Source organism: Pollachius pollachius (genome assembly GCF_949987615.1).
Source record: "Pollachius pollachius genome assembly, chromosome: 3".
Classification (NCBI taxonomy): Eukaryota; Metazoa; Chordata; class Actinopteri; order Gadiformes; family Gadidae; genus Pollachius; species Pollachius pollachius.
Window position 1 is genome coordinate 5641536 of NC_136936.1, and position 20100 is coordinate 5661635.

Genomic DNA, 20100 nt, shown 5'->3' on the forward strand with positions numbered 1-20100 from the left:
TTGTGTACTACACATAATACTGGATGGTTAACTTTGAGATTGAATTTCTTCCTCATCATATAATAAATTTGGGCGAATCAGTGACGACAACGAAGACAGCACGAAGATAGAATAATGAATCAGCCTTCTGTGCTGCCCCCTATTGGTACACGCACCTTGCACGTTGACTTCAGTCTAGAAATAAGTAAAGCTTAGTAAACCATCCTCAACTGAGTGAAACATGAAAAATAAAAAATAAAACAGTAATATTTACATTTGACTATTCAGCTATTCAGTATCAATGACTACACATAAAAAAAGGAACAATTCACCAATCATTGTGTATGCAACCAATGATACCAACTGCCACCTCTTAATCCATCCAGAACAATAACTTAAGTACTTAGAATCTCGATGATTGTTTTAAATCGTCCTTCATTTTGTATCGTAATCATATTTTGGTGGTGCATTATGAAAACCAAACAATCAAATCAAGGGCCCAACCGAATGTGGATCTTAGGAAGGGAGAGAGAGGGAGGAAGAGAGAGAGAGGGAGGAGGAAGGGAGAGAGGTGTACTCAGAGGGAAGAGAGAGAGGGAGGTGGAGGAAGGGAGAGAGAGGTGCACTCAGAGGAAAGAGAGAGGGAGGAAGGGAGAGAGAGGGGGAGGAAGGGAGAGAGAGGGAGGAGAAGGGAGAGAGAGAGAGAGAGAGAGAGAGAGAGAGAGAGAGAGAGAGAGAGAGAGAGAGAGAGAGAGAGAGAGAGAGAGAGAGGTGTACTCAGAGGAAAGAGAGGGGGAGAAAGGGAGAGAGAGGGAGGAGGAAGGGAGAGAGAGGTGTGCTCAGAGGGAAGAGAGAGGTAGGGGGAAGGGAGAGAGAGGTGTACTCAGGGAGAAGACGTGGAGGTCTAGCTGGACTCGGGGACGGCGTCGTCCTCATAGAGATCCTCCAGCTCCCCGTCGATGTTGCCCATCCTGTGGACCACACAGCTCTCATTACATCATGTGTGAAGGCCCTTAACCCTACGTCTCAATGAGGCTGTGTTCACCCTCATTGGCTCAGCTACGTCTTAACGAGGCTGTGTTCACCCTCGTTGGTTCAGCTACGTCTCAACGAGGCTGTGCTCACCCTCATTGGTTCATCTACGTCTCAACGAGGCTGTGCTCACCCTCATTGGTTCAGCTACGTCTTAACGAGGCTGTGCTCACCCTCATTGGTTCAGCTACGTCTTAACGAGGCTGTGCTCACCCTCATTGGTTCAGCTACGTCTTAACGAGGCTGTGCTCACCCTCATTGGCTCAGCTACGTCTTAACGAGGCTGTGTTCGCCCTCGTTGGTTCAGCTACGTCTCAACGATGCTATGCACCTCTTTGTTTGAAGTAGTGGGGCCATTAAAAGAGGTTTGGATTTGAACACGGGTTGTGCAACTAGAATCACATTTCAGATTTTCCCTTTCCCACAATGCACTGCTTCAACTGTAAAATAAAAAAAAGAATAAAAAACAACCAAATAATAAGCGTCTTTGGCGTTTGCGCGTGTGCCGCGTTACGATACACAACCTGCGACGACACACAGACACGCACACAGCTCCTCAGACGGGGTGGCCACGTCGGCGCAGAGCTGTGGGATACTGTGGGTGACTCCTACACGTGTACTCACATCAGCGACGGGTGGACGTGCGTCGAGGAGCCCAGCAGACCCCAGGTTCCCCTGCAGTGGAGACACAACCAGGAGGACAAGAGAGGTCGGCCCAGAGTCCACTCCGGTCACTACCCATCGGGGAGCTCAGCGACACGTATCAATCACACATCACACACCAGGGGAGGAGGAAAAGGTGGTCTCCCTCTTAGTTTTATCCATCCGTTATGCGGGGAGTTAATCACTGTACTGGTGTCTCTGTGTGTGCGTGTGTGTGTGTGTGTGTGTGTGTGTGTGTGTGTGTGTGTGTGTGTGTGTGTGTGTGTGTGTGTGTGTGTGTGTGTGGAGGAGGATCAGCACAGCTCTGCAGGGTTTTACGTGGAGGTGTAATTACTTGTGCCAGAGGCCCCACCCCCGCCTCTATGCAGAACTCTCTAATGGATAAGACAGCAGTAGCAGTGCGCGGCGCCGCGGCACAGAGCATTGGCACAGCCTGGGGGGCTAAGTTAACATTTAGCTCGTCGCTAGAGGACGGAGCTAAACGCTCTTATCTGTCGGAGCGCCATGCTCCCTCGTGGACTCATGGTGATCAGGCAGTAAAATAACAGAAGCTATTAGTTAGTTAATGCTAATGTTAACAGATCTACGGCGACAATGATCGGTAAACATAGACAGAAAGAGGCCGAAAGAGATAGACAGAAACAGATGACATATGCTAGTCCGAACAGTAGCCTAAATATGTAAACGGCCTGGATTAATGCAACACACACACTTAATGTGTGTGGGTTACTACGTATACAAAGTGTGGTCGATTGATAATTATTTGTTTTTTTTAATTTATTTAACATTAGACCCTTTTGACGCTGTGGGATATTGTATGCATATTGCAAGTGTGTTCACACTGGTGGTAACTGGTTCCAGTGTCTGAACTGGCAGTGTGCGTTTAAGGTGGTCTTCTACTTTAATTATGTTCCGGTGCAGGGGGGGGGGGTCAGAGGTGCACTTACGTGAGCAGGCCACCAGGGGCCGACATTGAGCGCTCGGCCCGGATTCTGGGGCTGTCGAAGGGGTTCCCGAAGGAGCGCTTCCTCAACATGGACTTCACCAAGATCTGCAGAGGAACCGAGCGGGACAGAGGCCATGAAGCCCCCAGTACCACCACAGGAACCACAGGGGAACCATCTCTACAGACAGTAAGAACTACACTAGGTCCTATTTAAAAGCTGACGCTATACCACCAGGTGTGAGTGTGATTGGCCGTTACAAGACGTTTTGAAAATCGGCCTCTTCTGACACTGCAAGTGGGCGTGTCCACCTAGATGTACCAAGTGGACACGCCCACTTGTGATGTCAGAAGAGGCAGACTATCCTTCATACATCTAGGTGGACACGCCCACTCGTGATGTCAGAAGCGGCAGACTATCCTTCATACATCTAGGTGGACACGCCCACTCGTGATGTCAGAAGCGGCAGACTATCCTGCATACATCTAGGTGGACACGCCCACTCGTGATGTCAGAAGAGGCAGACTTTCAGAACGGCTTGTATCGGCTAACCCCACTCCCACCCGGTGGTGTAACATGGGACCTATGATATTGAGCTAGTGTCGGGGCGCTCGCTGCTCACCACAGCGGAGAGGCTGGGGACGAGGCGGATGCTGTTCTGGACCTCCTCCTCCGTCACCTCCACCGCCGTGCAGTGCTCCTCCTCCAGGGGCAGGGGGTTGGCGCCGTGCTGGGTCATCCACGGGTGGAGCTGCGGACACGCACACACACACACACACACACACGCAGTTATACACACACACAGTTATACACACACACGCAGTTATAAATACACACACACACACACGCACACAAACACAGTTATAAACACACACAAGATTATACACACACACACACAGTTATACACACACACACGCAGTAACACCAACACACACGCAGTTACACACACACACACACACATACACACGTGTCTAGTTAGGGCATTTGACCCAGATTCTGGGTTCAAACCCCATAGTGCTCAATCTACGCATCTTTAAATATGATGCCTAAACCAAACCTCCAATAGTATCTGAAGGTATTAATTATAATAACTCACGGAGGCTGCTGTTGAGAGAAGCATCTGTGGAATATTAAAATTAAATATTAACTCAGGTGTCTCTTTTCCTCTCACCTTGATTTGAGGAATCGTGATTCTGGTTTCAGGGTTTTTGTCCAGCATCAATAGGATGAGCTCCTTTAGGTCCTCACTTATGGTTGGTCTGCAGTAAAAAGCATCAGGTTCAGGTGTCGAAGCTCATTCTCTAATGATAATGTTGATGAGGATAGTGTTCCATCTCTAAAGGCTTCTAATACCATTTTGGTGAACTCTAATCCAAAGTCTTACAAAACCACTAGTGCATACACCTTTCAGTGGGAACCAGACCTTATTCCAGCCATGCCATCCTGCTTCACCAGTGGAGCTTCTGGCTTTAATCCCATGTGCCCTCAGGCCATCTGTAGCCATCACTGAGCGAGAAGCCTAAGCTGACCCCTGCCGGCTCAATCAAGACTTTTATCCGTATTCACCATCGGTTGCTCTGGAGAGAAGTGTCTGCTTACTGACCATAGAGTCACTGAACGTAAAGACTTTGACAGGTTTCTACATGACCTCGCCATTCCAATCACACACACACACACACTGAATGGTGGATCTTCCCATGTTTAGTGGATGGAGGGAGTCTTCGTTGAATTGCGGAGAATCAACCCAGACTTTGGTCAAAATGATGGTCTTAAATGAGCAAGAGGGTTTCAGAACGTCTTTCATCTATGCTTCTTGTTTTGGTCAAATAATATGCATTATTTGGTAGTATTGATGCTATAATGAACTCTCTTTCAATTGGTTTCATAGCAGGGTAGACACAGCCTTAGCTTCCCTCATTGCTACGAGCCTCAGCTGTGCCAAGCCGAACGACACACAAATGCAAAAGACCCCACGATTGGTCAATACAGGTGTACTTACTCTTGTGGAAAACACACAGGTTCATTCTTGATTTTGATGTGCAGCTCAACAATGAATTCATGGTAAAAAGGGCACTGCAACGAGACATCCGAGAGTCAACACATATCTTTGAGCTGTCGTTGTTTGTCAGGTATTGTGTCATTGTGTGTTTTTTATGGCTGCCTTACCTTCCCGTACACAAAACAATATAACGTCACGCCCATCGCCCACACATCTAAGGCCTGTTGAAAACATGCAGAGAACAACATTCACCATTCTGTCAATATTCACTCACTCCCCATACACAGAAACATAGAAGCAGCACTTACTTATGTTGAGCCTCCAGCTGTCTAGAAGATGAATGCGCAACCTTTAAATTACCATTTCTATTTATTTACATTGTACACACTAAAATACTGTACAATGTACTTTTAATGTGTGCTCCGGTTATCTACTGAGCTAAGCTGGACATTTAGCCTTGGTAAGATCTGGCAGGGTGTTCATGACCATTAAGCATTATCAAGAGTATTTACTGCTCGACCCCGGCATGTGGAACAGCTGCACGACCTCACAAAGAAGAGATGGTGGTCCACCATCAGCACCACCACCACCACCTTCTAAATCACCTCCATCACAACCAACCCCTCCACCTCAACCAACAGGCCCTTCTACATCACCACCACATCCAATTCGTCCCGCTCCGCCGCCACCACCTCAGAATCTTCTCCACAACCTCCAACTCCCCCCTCCATCACCTCTACCTTCCTCATCACCTCCATCAGAACCAAGCCCTCCACCTTCACCTTCTACATCACCTCCATCACAGCCTTCTCCACACCCACCCCCTACTCCCCCACCAACCCGTCCAACACCACCCTCTCCCCATCATACCCTCAACCCCCTCCTCCATCAGCGCCACCTCATCGCAAACTTCTCCACCGCCAACCCCACATCCACCCCCGTGGTCATGGGTCAGCCCTGACCTTGCCACTGAAGCCAGCCCCCTGCTCCAGCTCGGCCATCATCTCTGGGGCCATGAAGGCCGGGGTTCCCGCCATGCTGGAGAGGCGCGCGTCGCTGCCCTCAAACACTTTGCTGACGCCGAAGTCCGCTATCTTGACGTGGCCGTCCTCCCCCAGCAACAGGTTGGTCGGCTTGATGTCTCGGTGGATGATCTTCTGGTAGTGCACTTGAGGAGGAAACGTACGCACATGGACTGTTATCCGACTCGATCCCTGAACGTCTCCCTCATGTGGGCAGTCTACCTGCGGCCATCCTAGAGGTGTTCCTGTCATGTGTCTAAACACAGACAAGTCACTGATGATAAAAACCTCTGCTAAATAACCTTATTATAAAATATGATCATTTCAATTTAGGGCATTTAGCAGATGCTTTTATCCAACGCGACTTACAGTAAGTACATTTGTCAGAAAACAATCTATCACTGTCGGTACGGTTGGGATGCTCATAGAACCAAGTGCCAAGCACTTGCAATTGTTAGGTTAACCCATTCCCTGTATACAACAAAGCTAGCTAGGATAAGATGCTACACGATGCTAAGTACTATTTTTAAGTGCCAGGATGTACAACATACAATGAGTGCATAAGAGGGCTGGGAGGGGGTGGGGGGGGGGGGGGGGGTAAGGAAGGAGGCTATGCAGAGTCCAGGTGAACTCTGAACAAGTGAGCCTGATCATGTTTGATTCAAATAATCTTGCCGTCATCAAAACATGAAAAGTACAGACGATTTATTCCAGGGGGAACACTCACAGTACTCAATGCCGAGGAGAACGTCTCTGAAGTAGAAGCGAGCCTGCTCTTCTGTGAAGGGGGATTTAGTGGGAACATCCATCACCGCCCTGCCGGATTAGACAACAACAACCAGAAATTAACACTCCAACGTTCATATCATAGCTCCCAGCTTACATCACAGCCCGTGAACACACGGGACAAACGCAGGAACACGTACCCCTTTGTCATCAATTCGAAAGCTTGAAAAGTAAAACAAGAATTGAATCAAGTTGTTTTGGTTTGAGGACATTTGGAGACGTGTGTGATGAGGGAGTGAGTGGCTTCCTACCCATGTGGAGGTTGTCTTCACTGGGATCATCAAGCACCTGCAACATATGGCATTTAGACTTTTATATAGCGGTTAGACTTATCTATATACTTTTTTATAGCAGTAACACTTATCTAAATAATTTTCTATAGCGGGTGGAATGAAGAACGCATGGTTTAGAACATAGAATGCAGGGTGTAAAGACAAGAATAAGATAAGCCCTTAGGAAGACATTTCTTGTATTTTCTCAATCGAACCGTAACATCATAACCAAGACATTATGTCAACTCTAGTCAAAAGGAGATGCTATCCTGATGATATTGTAAGACGACTTTAACCTCCACTAGCTTCACGATGTTGTGGTGGTCCAGCTTCTTCAGGATAGCGATCTCCTGGTACACCCTCTGCAAAGGCTCCTGGGGTTTGGAGCAAGACCCCTGGGGAGGGGGGCGGCCTGGACACACACACACACAGACACACACACACACACACACACACACACACACGAGGATATGCAACAGAACCAAGGCATGCAGAAATGGGAAAGCAAGAACTTTTTCCGAAGCACAAGAATGTCGAACCACTCACGTAGAAAGCCACACTGCTTCAGCATCTTCTTTTTGGAGACCACCTTCATGGCCTGAAGGAGGAAGATTCACAATCAACGGCCAATCAATACACACCGTCAGCTACTTCTGCGATCACCCATCTGGGAACTGTGACTTACATAGAACTTTTCCGCATCCTCATTGTAGGCTAATTTCACCACCCCGTAGGAACCCTAAAGTTGGGACAAAGCGTATGGTTAGACCGCAACAGACTAGTTTTGGATTAGGTGTTTCAAAACACGTGGTTCAGATTGAGCGCATAACAACACGGATGTAGACTAGAGGTTCACCTTTCCAATCTCCGACTGCAGCTTATACTGGTTGAGATGAACACAATCCTACAAAGAAAAAAAAAAAGGTTAATAATAAACCCAATCAATATTCTGTAATAAGGATTCCAGCACGCACCACAGCAACAAAAAAAACCCTGCGCTCTGATTGGGCGGTTCACCTCGCCGTCGGTGATGGACACGCGCTTGGTCTCGATGGTGGGCTGCCTGGCGCCGCGAGACCCCCGCTCCTGCAGGGACAGCTTCCTGTCGGACATGGTGAGCCGGTGGGGCGTGGTGCGATGGGGTCCGCTCCGGTAGCCGTTGGGCAGGGTCATGTGGCTGGAGGTGGTGCTCATGGCCGCCACCATGTCGGCCAGCTCGCTGTTTTCCGAGTCAGGCTCGGCGCGGCCCGCACTGGGATGATCCGCAGCGCTCATGGTTACCCCGGGGGTCGACGTTCACAGCGGGGGTTCAACTGTGCCCGGTGGCGTCGCAGGAGACAGCTTCCTTGTGGACAGAAAGCGTGTGTTTGGGCTCAGTTGTTTATTTTGTTTTTAGTTTTCTTCTGTTAGGCTCAAAATATAAATGATTGAAATTATAGAAACGGAGATGGTGGTTTTAAAATAGGCATGGAAAACTCTTGATTCTAATGTGTAAAACGAGGAATTAGAGCCTACTCCAGATATCCATGCGTGCCACTTATCGAAAGCTTACACCTGGATGCAATGGGAATAACACATTGCTGACAATTCCTTGAATTGAAGAATAAAAAAACGTCGCTTTAGCTAGTTTCACCATGATGGTCGTTCTGTCGGTCGCCATGAGCTTCGCTCTCGCCCCACTCAGAGCGATCAAAAAAAGGATCAACACAAACACCAAACTAAGGTAGCCTACCTCTTCCTAACTACAACCAAACACATTTTACTCTGCACACATTCTATTTAATATACTCACAACAAGCTGCTGGCTATGACATCGACGGCTGGCACGGTTGACTTGCAGCATGCTGTCCCGGCGGTATTTAGGAGGAAATCTCCTCTTGTGGTGCAGGACTTTCACTGATGAAGTTAGAGGAACCGGATGGTCAGCGCAGAGGATTAGCCGGGGTCGGCCGCATATAGCCGCTGCAGGTTTATTCTCAGTATGTTTACCGCCTCCAGGGCCGCGCTGAGCTCCACCCGAGTCGGGGAAAGTTTATAACAATTACGCCTAATAGGATGTACGGAGTCATGGCCAACAACCATGATCACAGTGTGGCGGGGTGTCGCCGAGGGGATTACAGACTGGTGCATGGAGGGCCAAAGGATGTGCTGCCAAATGCAATTCAAATGTTTTTATTAAATTAAATGAAATCGATTGTGTGGATTTTTCTTTGCACTCACTAAATTATTAATATTAATAACTATCAAATCTTTCTTTGAATTCATTTTCAGATATACATTTGTTGTAGTGCTTTAATATAGAATAATATATATATATATCTTTAAAAAAAAAATAGAAAAAATATATATATAAAACCAACATGTCCGACGCCCCATCCACCAGCAGGGGGCCCCACAGCACGGATCGGGACGGGCTCCGAGGCTGGGCTGCAGCAGAGCCACTCCGCTTTAGTCATGTCAGCACAATTCGGCTTCTTGAGGATCGCTGAACTGCGGCGTCTTCTGCAGGATGAAGAGAAATGCAACGCAATAATTCGATATAGCGAAAAGGTAAAACGGCTTGCCAAGCATTACTTTTCATGTTTATAGTCTAGTCGGACCATTTGTTAATTATAGCTTTCACCGTTACTTTTGAAGAGACCCTGTAAATTTTATATGAAGAAAACGGTACTGAATTTATCTTTTGATTTTATTTTAACGTCAAATCTTCAGGAATATTGTATGCACAACACAGCATCTAATCCTGCATTCAATGATTTAAAGTTTCAGAGTCTGAAGAGCGCCATTGAGAACATTTTGGTTTCCAATCATAGATTGGCAAAAGCCAGTCTTTTTCATAAACCAGCCTTTAGAGATACAAAGATGCTGCTTGCGATGAAATACAAGGAGTTAGATGAGCTAATGGGGAACATCAGAGCAAAACTAAGTTTTCTGGGTATGTTAAAGTCGATTTTTACCATTTCTAATATATTTTCTAATTATGTATTGGCTACATTATTCACCTATATATTCTTCTCAATACCGTTAAAATCTTTTTTTTTTATGTTTTTCATTTCACAGATGAAAAGTACACCGGCCTGCTTCATATGGTTCAACTGCCCCTCGTGAAAAATATATTGAGTGTAGAGCAGGAAAGTGAGGTAAGAATACCTTTACTCTACTACTACTACTACTACTACTACTATAGTAGTATAGTAGTAGTCTCCACTACTTTAAAACAATCTGATGTTAAACATCTGAATCATTATAAATCATCATCCTGGTTTACGTTGTTTAATGGTAACGTTAAATGGTTAATCGTGGTGTTGATGATTCGTCATCTTCTACTTAAATGGTGAACCACTTGATTCAAGATTGACTCACCGCATGCGTTAACCAATCAAAGAGGGCATCACGCCCAAAAATGAATGCCTCACTGTTCCTAGACAGCCATAATGGATGGCCTGTGACTGGCTGAAACCCAGTATCGGACCATGAGAGAATCCTAAAGATATGAGTCGATAGGCTTAGATAAGCAAAACACACCCTGATGGACCAAACATAGGCAGAGGTAAAACAAACAGCGTCACAATGTGTGCCATGTGCGGTTATGTCCCAGTAATAAACCTGTCTTTCGGACTCTGACCCCAACAAGTGATGCTGTTCCTGCGAGTGCTGCTCTCCCAACAGGCTCTCCTCCAGAGGTTTGTGGCCGGGGGAACACCCGTGGGCGACTTCCTGGAAGGGTTCCTACACCTGCGGAAACTCTACCACGTCCGTCTGGCCCTGAGGAACGCAACCCGAGACATGGTCATCGCCCGACGCACCCCTGGGAACCCAGCGGGCGTCGGTACCACCGGAGACCCCCGGCGGTTCGTCCCCTTGCCCGCCGGGCCCCGCTCGCACCCCCGCTGCAATCGCTTCCGCGGCCTGGCGCCGGTCCTGGTCTTACCCGCCATCGGCCGGTCCCTCGCTCCACTTCCCCTCGTCCATCCGCCGTCGGGGGCCCTCGGACGCCGGGAGGCCCCGCCCCGGGGGCAGGGCGGGGCCTACTGGGTCCACCACCACCACCATCACCTCCACCACCACCAGCACCACCTCCTCCACCAGCACCAGCCGCGGCCGCGGTGTTCCAGGAGGGGGAGGAAACCCGCTCGCCTTCAGAAACCCCAGACCCCCCCTGGGAGGCGGGGCCCGGGGCCCAACTGAGGCCAGGGGCCTCGGACCCACCTGGTCTTGGTCTGTGTTGATTCATCCTAATGTATTGAGTGTTTTATTATGTCGCTTGCGGTGTCCTGTTTGTGTACTGTGGAGTTGATATGGTATAGATAGTTTAGTTAACTGCGAGAGGCCTCTTCCTCCTATCGGATGTTGTGATGGTTTTATGGCCCTTCTTACTGTACTTGTTGACAGGGTTAGAAACTCTTTAAACGGGTTGGCTTGTTTTATGCTTTGTGTTTACTGGTGCAAACCTGTACTGTGCCCCGTGAACCTGATATCTGGGCTCATCTGTCTCCAGGGCGTCCTGCCAAGTCTGCTTAATAGCCTAGTGCCACACTTAAACTTAGACCGTACCCAACACCGCCCTAAAACGTAAACATATTGACACACATTGTATCCCTAAAGGCCCGACTCTTTTGAGTGCGGTGAATCATGTCGACGACACGTGAGCAGACATCCGCATATCCTCCTGTAGATGTCGATGTAGATCGTTGTTAGATGAACACATTCATTCATCCATCCGACAAGCAGCGTGGGGGTACAGGAGGTCATTCGGGTTTGTGGGGGTTACCCCGAGTGCATCTGGCCCAGACAGGACCCCCATTCTAATTTACCCCCCGAAGAAAACCAACTACAGTTTCACGTGTGATCATTAGCATGGCGAATGGAGAGAGCTTTGGGTTACCCACCTGACTTCTGTTACATCGATGTCAGCGGCACCTATTATTCTGCAGGGTTTAAATTGACCAATTTTCTCGTCTGTCAGCCAATGAATGAATTCCCCTTCTGCTCAATGGCTCGGCCGTCTAAGATGGGCTAATGTGCTTATTTGTTTTGTTCTGTAAATGCTGGGATTAAATTCTCGCTTCCAAACTGCGAAACACGTTAACTATTTACATGAATTGGTAAGGAAAAAAAATATGCAAACATACACACAGAACGCGGCAACTGAGAAATATATTATAAGTGTTAGTACAAAATGATGACACTATGACAAGCGGTAACACCTATGGAATAAGTATGGTCCCTTTCTAGAAGAAATATCAGTTGTTCTATCATTGATTCTGTGCTTTCAACAGACAGCCCTGGAAATAAATAAAAAGGCCCTGTTGGAATATTTCAGTGTTTAGTTCCCCCCAGTGAGAGTGGGGGGGGTGGATATGATTCAGGATGCTCTGATGTGTCAGGTAACGACTGATATAGGAGATATATGGAGGACTGTGGGACAAAGAGAAGCATGCGAGTGCCCCCTAGAGCTAAACGTCTAACTGTGACCAGGGGGGTATTCCATCAACCAAGCTAAAGGCAAAGCCGGGCTTATTTCGCTTAGCCTCGCTACTTTAAGATAGAGTTGCGTTCCATCAACGTGACTTAAGGGAATCTCCGCAAAGTAACCATGGCAATTTATCCGACCAAATGAACCTGGTCGGTACCAGGCTAACTGTCAGGCTTACTTGAGCGGTGTTTCAGAGAAGTCCCATCTGTCGGAAACAAGTGTACCATCAGAAGATTCCGCCAAGCATAGTCCTCACGATCTTGTCATAAATGTACATATATGAAGTAAAAACAGCCTATATTTTCACTAAGGGTCTAAGATTAAATGATCCACATGATGTATGTGTTCTTACAATATTATGAATCAGCAGTTGGGTGAGTGGTCCAGCATCTACCCTAAAGTGTGGGCGACCCAAGTTCGCGTCCTGGGCGTGCCGTTCGCTTACTTTTGTAATTTCCTTTATATCAGAGAAATTAGGCCTAACAATTGACTTTTTATATAATAAATATGTCTTACAATATCCCTAGAACCCAAATATAACTTGCAAAAACCCATGGTAAAGTTAATGTTAATATTAATGTTACTGATAAGCCTTTGTCACAGTAGCTGCGTTTACATCCCCCTGCTTTTATGCAAATTTTGAAGTACCGAATCAGTAAACGGTGATGGAAACACCAAAATTCGCATAAAGATCCTCTAATTTGCCAAAAGGTTTTCCGCTCGCTTGAGGTGCTTTTTGACTCATGCGAAAGACAGTAAATGCACAAAATGGGAGATGGAAACACACTTTTCGAAACAGCTGTGACGTAGCGGCCGACATCAACTTGTAGTGCAATATAATATTTTTAAGCTTTTGCATACATAGACAACCTATATCATATATATATAAATATATATGATATAGAATGTCTATGTTTGTATGTCCTTTAATTATACCCTGTCCATTAATCCCTGATATATGGACACCAAGTAATTGCAGAGTAACCAATTTGTAATTCCAGTCAAATTGCCTGTTCAGCCTTCAAAACGAGAGCTGGTCAATTGTGGAAAATGCATTAAACTGTAATCAGAAAACACGGTTATATGCTATACACCCTATAGTATCTGGTATAAAGGCTGGGGCGAATTTCAACTTATACATATGTAGCCTACACTTTATGTTGAAAGTATAGGAATGGCGCGGTGAATAGTCTTCAAAACGAGAGCTGGTAAATTGTGAAAAATGAATAAAACTAATCAGACAACGTGGTTATATGCAATAGCCCATTGAGTATCTGTGGTATAAAGGCTGCGAAGAATTTCAAATTATAAATATGTACAATGTATCCTTTAAATACGTCCATGGAACAATGGCCAATGTGAATAATAGGGCTACCGCTGAAGAGGTAAAACTTCCTTGCTCTCAGCGAAGAAAAAGACATTACAGCTATTTTAGATGGAAAACAACAACGCAATTCCACTATATATCAGGATCTAAGAGAGAGCATGTTATCAAAAGGATACGATAGATGGAAACGCACCTATTTCGAATTTCTTTTTTGCGAAATTTCTAAAGATTCGCTTCACCTTTTAGATGGAAATGTGACTAGACAATGCTGCATGGGAAATTGCAGCCACATAAATTCCATTCAGGTGAGTATCACGGCAGGCAGCCAAGACGACTTCTGTTGAGAAAAATACTATGGTCAGTCAATTTAGAATAGGCCTATTCAAAGAAGGAAAATAAATGGCATGAAAAGTTTTTTTATTTCTCCAGTAATCCTTCCTAAATGACTAATTATGTGGGGATTGAACCCAGGACGACCGGGTGCAAGTCTGACACGTTACCTCAAGACTATCTACCTGATTACTAATCTACAGTCAATAATACATTAAAATATGTTACGCTTAATACTACTTAATCATTCAAAAGATCGGTGATTTAATTGCCTGGCGGCCTCCCTGTTTTTATTAATGGTTACGGTGTTCCCTTTTTGAGTTATTATATGCTTGTACTCCTCATAAACAAGCAGCTTCTGTTCGCTGCTGGAAAAGATCCTGCTCGGTCCTTCTCGGACATTTGATCCATGATTCGACATTCACGGTTCTGGGCTGGTTACATCTCGTGAGCGCGCGTGATCCACGATAACGTAAGCCTGGCTTGAACTAACCTAAGCAAGGCGTGGCTGAACTGGGTTGATGGAACGGCTTTAGCCTCAAGTGGAAGTTGGCGTTAGTTCTAACTGGGCTTAATCAACGAAGCGCCGCTTTCGTTAGCGACTTTGATGGAATACCCCCCTGCTAACTACAAACTAAAGATGTGATTCTGGCGTGAGTATTGATCTATTCCTTGATTGACTTTGTATTGTCTAATGACGTAGGTTGATCCCTGATGGTATGAGAGCATCCCTAGTACTGGCACATCGTTTCTACATTCATAAAATCGGTTATTTAAGTTATTGTATAAATATTCATATTCTAATATACATAAAGTAATCTTATTGGCAGATAAAAACATGAGCCTAACAAAATGGCACGAGTCATTCTCAAATCTAAATGTTATTGCGAGAGAGTTGCAATAAGAAGTTTGTCCTGATCTAATAAATGCATTGTATGTGCAATCACAGGGCGGAACTGTATGACACCAATCCGCACACCAAACTGTAACGTACCGGATATGTCCACAAGAACGGTTTACCTACGTTTCTCACTTCGAGTGGTTTCATTCAGTTGTAAACATGGCACTTATTATTGCGATATAAATCAGATAAACACACAAAAAACAAGTCTTTCCTCACCTGCACCCCACACAATCATCTACTTTCCAATTCAAACTGTGTCACATACTGTCACCAAAATCCTTTGTTATCCTGCACTTCGACGTCTCCGTCCGTCCGTCTTTCTGTCTCTCGGAGGAGGAGCAAGGCATCGGAGACCCAGAAACAGCTTTGCAGTCGCACCAGTCTGTACCTGAGGTACGCTTCCTGAAGTGTGCGCTCCTCTTGGGGGGAGTGAGTCGTGTGTTGCAGAGGGTGGGCGGTGGATGCTTCTCACAGTGCGTCAGTAAGGCAGACGGGAGACAGGGACTAGACAGGCGACTGCCATGACTGGTGGACCCTCATCATGCCTCTCTTGATCTGCTCGTAGCTCACAAACATCACGATGTTCCAGGAGCCAAGACGCAGGAAGGAGGGAACAAACCTGCAGAAGGAGGAGCAGTGATACGCAGGTTGAGTTCCTCGTCGTGAGGTGGTCTCCTGACACTCAAAGGTTCTCCGTGCCTACGTTGGGTTTGGTGGTTTTCTCCTCAAACACCAATCGTTTGGATTTTGAAATGTCAGCAAGCACCATGGCAACCGGTGCTAAACATATTGATCCTCATTGATGTGTTGTCAAGGCCGGCAGCTTTATCCAAGAAGCTTGGCCTCATCCCCTGGTTTTGAGCGGTACGTACCCCTTATATAAGGCATGGGGGCCCTCAACAGTGTAGCCTCATCCCCTGGTTGTGAGCGGTACGTACCCCTTATATAAGGCCTGGGGGCCCTCAACAGTGTAGCCTCATCCCCTGGTGGTTATCGGTATGTACCCCTTATAGAAGGCCTGGGGGCCCTCAACAGTGTAGCCTCATCCCCTGGTTGTTATCGGTATGTACCCCTTATAGGAGGCCTGGGGGCCCTCAACAGTGTAGCCTCATCCCCTGGTTCTGAGCGGTACGTACCCCTTATATAAGGTCTGGGGGCCCTCAACAGTGTAGCCTCATCCCCTGGTTGTGAGCGGTACGTACCCCTTATAGAAGGCCAGGGGCCCCTCCTTCATGAGCATGGTGATGGCGCAGTTGGTGGCCCCGCTGTACCGGCCCGGGGCGGAGTTCATGTAGCGCGTCTTGACCACGTCCACGGGGGACGCCACGATGGTGGTGCAGAAACCGGCGGCGAAGGCGGCCGTGAAGTGACAGGGCATGTTGTCTGTTCCACACACACACACGACGAGAGCATCGCCGTTATTTACGTTACCTCAAGGTCGGTTGGTTTTTAAAGGTGACGTACTGTACCACCAGGTGTGAGTCTGATCGCTCACACCGTCACAAGCTGTTTTTGAAAAATCGGCCACGTCCAGGGGGACACGCCCACTTGTGATGTCAGAAGAGGCTGATTTTCAAAAAGTGCTTGTAACGGCTAATCACACTCACACCTGGTGGTGTGATAGGTCACCTTTAAGAGCCAAGCGTGAGAAACAAACATTACAAAATACAACCCATTTTGGACCTGGGAGGAGAGAGACCACACACACACACACACACACACACACAGACACACAGACACACACACACACACACACACACACACACACACACACACACACACACACTCGCCTGTCATGAGTTTGCGCTTGAGGATGAGCTCTTTGATGAGGTCGTAGGTCACTAGCTCCGAGCAGTTCACGATGGCGTTACGGGTGATGTTGGGCAGACACCCTGCAGAGAGGGGGGGGGACGGTTAGTACAGGTCCAGCCTGGTTCACACTACCCTGTTGTTCACTAATGCTTCACTATTATGTGTCTCTACAAAAGGTTAAGATTTAGTCATGGACCAGCATTTGGCACGAAGCACCTTACCAATATAAAAAATGTAAGCTTGTATGATAAACAAAAAGTTAAGTATCGTTTAAGCTCATATAATAATACAAATAAAGTATTTTTTCAGCTTATATGATGATACAAATGATAAAGTATTTATTTAAGCTCATCTTATATAAGTAGAGTACTTTTTAAGCTCATAATAATACAAACAAAGTACTTTTTAAGCTCACAGTAATACAAACAAAGTACTTTCTAAACTCATGATAACACAAACAGTAAAACAGACCCAGCGTCTCAAACAGTGACCACGGACCTTTCCAGAGACCCCTCACCCCTTCCTCCCTTGCGATGGTGCGGTACGCGTCGAAGGTGCCGTTGTAGCGCTGGGCGCCGCCGGCCCCCGGGAGCCGGACCTGGGCCTGGAAGCGGACCTTGACCACGTCGGTGGGCTGGGCCACGGCCACCGCTAGGCCCCCCGTGGTGCAGCCGGCCAGCAGCCGCGCGCCGATGCCCGCATCTGTGGCAGCAGAGGCACAGGGAGGAGACGCACTGTTAACGCCCGACTGGAACGTAGGTAGAGGGTCAGCTTACACACACAGGGCAGGACACACACACACACACACACACACAGATGTACACACACACACACACACATACATACAGATGTAGACGAACACACACACACACACACACACACACACAGATGTACACACACACATACACACACACATACATACAGATGTAGACACACACATACAGATGTAGACGAACACACACACACACACATACATACAGATGTAGACACACACACACACACACACAGATGTAGACGAACACACACACACATATACATACATACAGATGTAGACACACACACACACATACAGATGTAGACGAACACACACACACACACACAGATGTACACACACATACAGATGTAGACGAACACACACACACATAAACATACAGATGTAGACACACACATACACACACACAAACACACAGATATAGACACATACTAACACAAACACACAGATAGACACACACACACAAGCAGATGGACACATACTCACACACGCAGATGTAGACACATACTCACACAAACACACACACACACACACACAAACCTACAAAGATGAAGACATATACACACAGAGATAGACAAACACCACAAAGATATAGCCACACACACACGCAAAGTTATAGACACACACGCACACACACACACACAGAACAAGAAGGGCCGTTGACTCTAGTCCTGCGGGGGAACTCAGAAGGTCAATGTAAACGGATACCCCATAATGTGTTTCTGAAGAACATTGTTTGACAAGGTTTTGCTTGTATTGTGTAGAGGCGTCTTCTGAGACAACAGCACAGTGCACTACAGTGCTAGTGCTGTTTAACCCGAGAACACTAGGCCAACCAATGTGGGTGAAATCCAAGCTTAATAGCAGACAGCCATGCCTCAATAAACACCAGACTTAAAGGCCACTGCCACAGAATATTATGCCCTAGTCCAAAATAACAAGCTGTGATTGGACGGCCAGGATACCAGTCGTAACTGGACACACATATTAACACCCATGAGCTAAAAACTTTTTTTAGTTTTTAGGGCCCCAAGTTGTTTCACTGGTTCAAAGAGGTGAATATATGAACCCATGTATACACACAGTACATCCTAACTCTATATTTTCCTAAGGCTTAAGCCGATAGCAGAGTTCCACTGGGTGGGTCTGCCTAACAGGTCAATATGGAGAGAGGGGTGGTTCGCTTCAGTGCAGACAGATGTCTCCCCTCTGCCCTACATACTGGAGACGGCTCAAACCTGCCTGCCTCGCCTGCTCCTTCCAGGCAGCTATAGACATTTACATTTTAACTGCTGTCTATATGCAACATACCGACATACGATCCCAGAAACACAGGGATCAACAACATACTGCTGCTCTTGCATAACATGTTACAGTCATACACCTGTGATTGACAGGCGAGACCGCCCCCGACCGAACCCTCAGGGTAGAGATGCCCTGATTGGTCGGAACTACACTGGGACGTTCTAAAATCAGAACAACATGTCAGCGTTCCATCCCCCAATTGATGGATCACTATGGTATTTCCGACTACTTACACTCAAATGATAGCGCTTACTTCTACCTACTGAACCTTTAACTGCCACCAATTAAACTTGGGTCAGGTTAACATACTGTGGCTTTAACTTGGCATACTCTTGGAGGCGTAATTTACCACAGACACAAACCCAACAAAAAAAAACCCAGATATGATGTCTCCATGAAGGGCTAGCTTGTGTTTCCTGTGCGTACTCTCTGATCCCCGGGTGTAGACTTGCTTCATGGAGTCGTAGAGTCCGATACGGACGGAGGCGAAGCTCATCTGTCTCTGGAGCCCCGCAACCAGGCCGCTGTACAGGCTGCGGGGCCCCTCCGTCTTCACCATGGTGCTGATGGTCCCAAACACGCCCTTGTAGCGCAGGCTCCCGGAGGACTTCGATTCCCCCTGGATCTAAAGCAAACATAGGCGTGTGTCGTTGTGTGTTATATGCATACAGTACCGCATGTATAGGCAAGGCGTTAGTGAATGATTCACTTCACACTGATTAGGCTACGACATCTTGAGTAAAGAGGAAATTGGTGGGAAAATAAATTGAAAAGAAGTGTGATGTCTTTCTTTCATACCTGGAGCCGGACTTTTGCCGTGTCCAGGGGGAAGGTGACCAAGTCTGCGACACAAGCAGCTGTCCCTGCTCCCAAGACCTTCACAGCGGTGGTAGGGGCCATGCGGTCAGCGCTTCGGACAGCCACCATGATCGCCGTTACCGCTTACGAATTGTTATCAGGAGAGCTCTGTGTGGGAATGCAGACGACGGTGGACTCTCTCAGGATACTCGGAGCATCAGGAGATCGCTTATAGAGCAACCGACCTGTTGTCCAGAATGAGTGAATTACATTAACGCGTTATTGCTTTATGCTAATGAACCACACATGCAGGTTGATCAACACTTACGTATCATGAATGATAAATAGTCACCTTCAGGTTTCAGGTAAAGAATAGTCTCTCCTTTGCACGAAAAATACTTTGGCTTTTCTGCGGTCCATATAGGGCGACGACCCAGCATTCCACTGTGGAGCGCACGTGGAAAAGCTGAAAAAACACATTTGCATGGGGCGAAAAAAAAAGTTCCAAGCATTATAAGGAATAAAACCCAACGAACCTACCTTATTAAAATGTCTTCGAAAAATCAGATTGCAACCTTCAAAAATAAACTCCCAATATGCGAATTCAGTGTGAAGTAGCTCCGTGTGAAGCGCGGACTCGTGGAAGCGGAGTCCCGTCAAAGGTATTTATACCGGGAGG

The 20100-nt window shown here is 46.9% G+C and overlaps 3 protein-coding genes across 5 annotated transcripts; 1 reads left to right on the forward strand and 2 right to left on the reverse strand.

The window, feature by feature from the left end:
• Nucleotides 1-883: 883 nt before the first annotated feature.
• Nucleotides 884-7972, reverse strand: camkk1b (calcium/calmodulin-dependent protein kinase kinase 1, alpha b; the record flags this gene model as incomplete). The annotated part of the gene is made up of 16 exons (XM_079731765.1): nucleotides 884-950; nucleotides 1636-1686; nucleotides 2622-2725; nucleotides 3241-3369; nucleotides 3790-3877; nucleotides 4618-4691; nucleotides 4785-4838; nucleotides 5580-5785; nucleotides 6367-6455; nucleotides 6566-6587; nucleotides 6677-6713; nucleotides 6994-7109; nucleotides 7244-7295; nucleotides 7383-7436; nucleotides 7554-7601; nucleotides 7715-7972. The coding sequence occupies 16 exons, from the start codon at nucleotides 7970-7972 to the stop codon at nucleotides 884-886; spliced, it is 1449 nt and encodes a 482-aa protein (XP_079587891.1).
• Nucleotides 7973-9151: 1179 nt separating this feature from the next.
• Nucleotides 9152-10885, forward strand: LOC307073224 (vacuolar protein sorting-associated protein 37D-like; the record flags this gene model as incomplete). Its single annotated transcript, XM_079732928.1, has 4 exons — nucleotides 9152-9247; nucleotides 9461-9632; nucleotides 9758-9837; nucleotides 10367-10885. 4 exons carry the CDS (start codon nucleotides 9152-9154, stop codon nucleotides 10883-10885), a joined length of 867 nt encoding a protein of 288 aa, XP_079589054.1.
• An 814-nt stretch (nucleotides 10886-11699) lies between these two features.
• On the reverse strand, nucleotides 11700-20063 carry LOC307072320 (dicarboxylate carrier UCP2-like). Of its 3 annotated transcripts, none has more exons than XM_079731575.1 (8): nucleotides 19962-20063; nucleotides 19774-19865; nucleotides 19422-19589; nucleotides 19050-19248; nucleotides 17045-17248; nucleotides 16525-16626; nucleotides 15937-16117; nucleotides 11700-15353 (listed from the first exon to the last, which is right to left on the reverse strand). In XM_079731575.1, the coding sequence occupies exons 3-8, from the start codon at nucleotides 19548-19550 to the stop codon at nucleotides 15239-15241; spliced, it is 930 nt and encodes a 309-aa protein (XP_079587701.1). In that variant the 5' UTR covers nucleotides 19551-19589; nucleotides 19774-19865; nucleotides 19962-20063; the 3' UTR covers nucleotides 11700-15238. The 3 variants fall into 3 exon arrangements, with proteins under 3 accessions (XP_079587701.1, XP_079587699.1, XP_079587700.1); XM_079731573.1 differs by having other exon boundaries at nucleotides 19422-19666; XM_079731574.1 differs by having other exon boundaries at nucleotides 19422-19666; nucleotides 19774-19887; nucleotides 19962-20043.
• Between the last annotated feature and the right edge of the window lie 37 nt (nucleotides 20064-20100).

What these genes read in the sequence shown, in the direction of transcription:
- LOC307072320 (XM_079731575.1), bottom strand. Translation starts at nt 19,550, where the DNA reads ATGGTGGCTGTCCGAAGCGCTGACCGCATGGCCCCTACCACCGCTGTG. An exon ending in CGGCAAAAGTCCGGCTCCAG is followed by an intron (nt 19,249 to 19,421) that starts GTATGAAAGAAA and finishes TGTTTGCTTTAG; the next exon opens with ATCCAGGGGGAATCGAAGTC. An exon ending in CCCCTGGCCTTCTATAAGGG is followed by an intron (nt 15,354 to 15,936) that starts GTACGTACCGCT and finishes CTCCTTCTGCAG; the next exon opens with GTTTGTTCCCTCCTTCCTGC.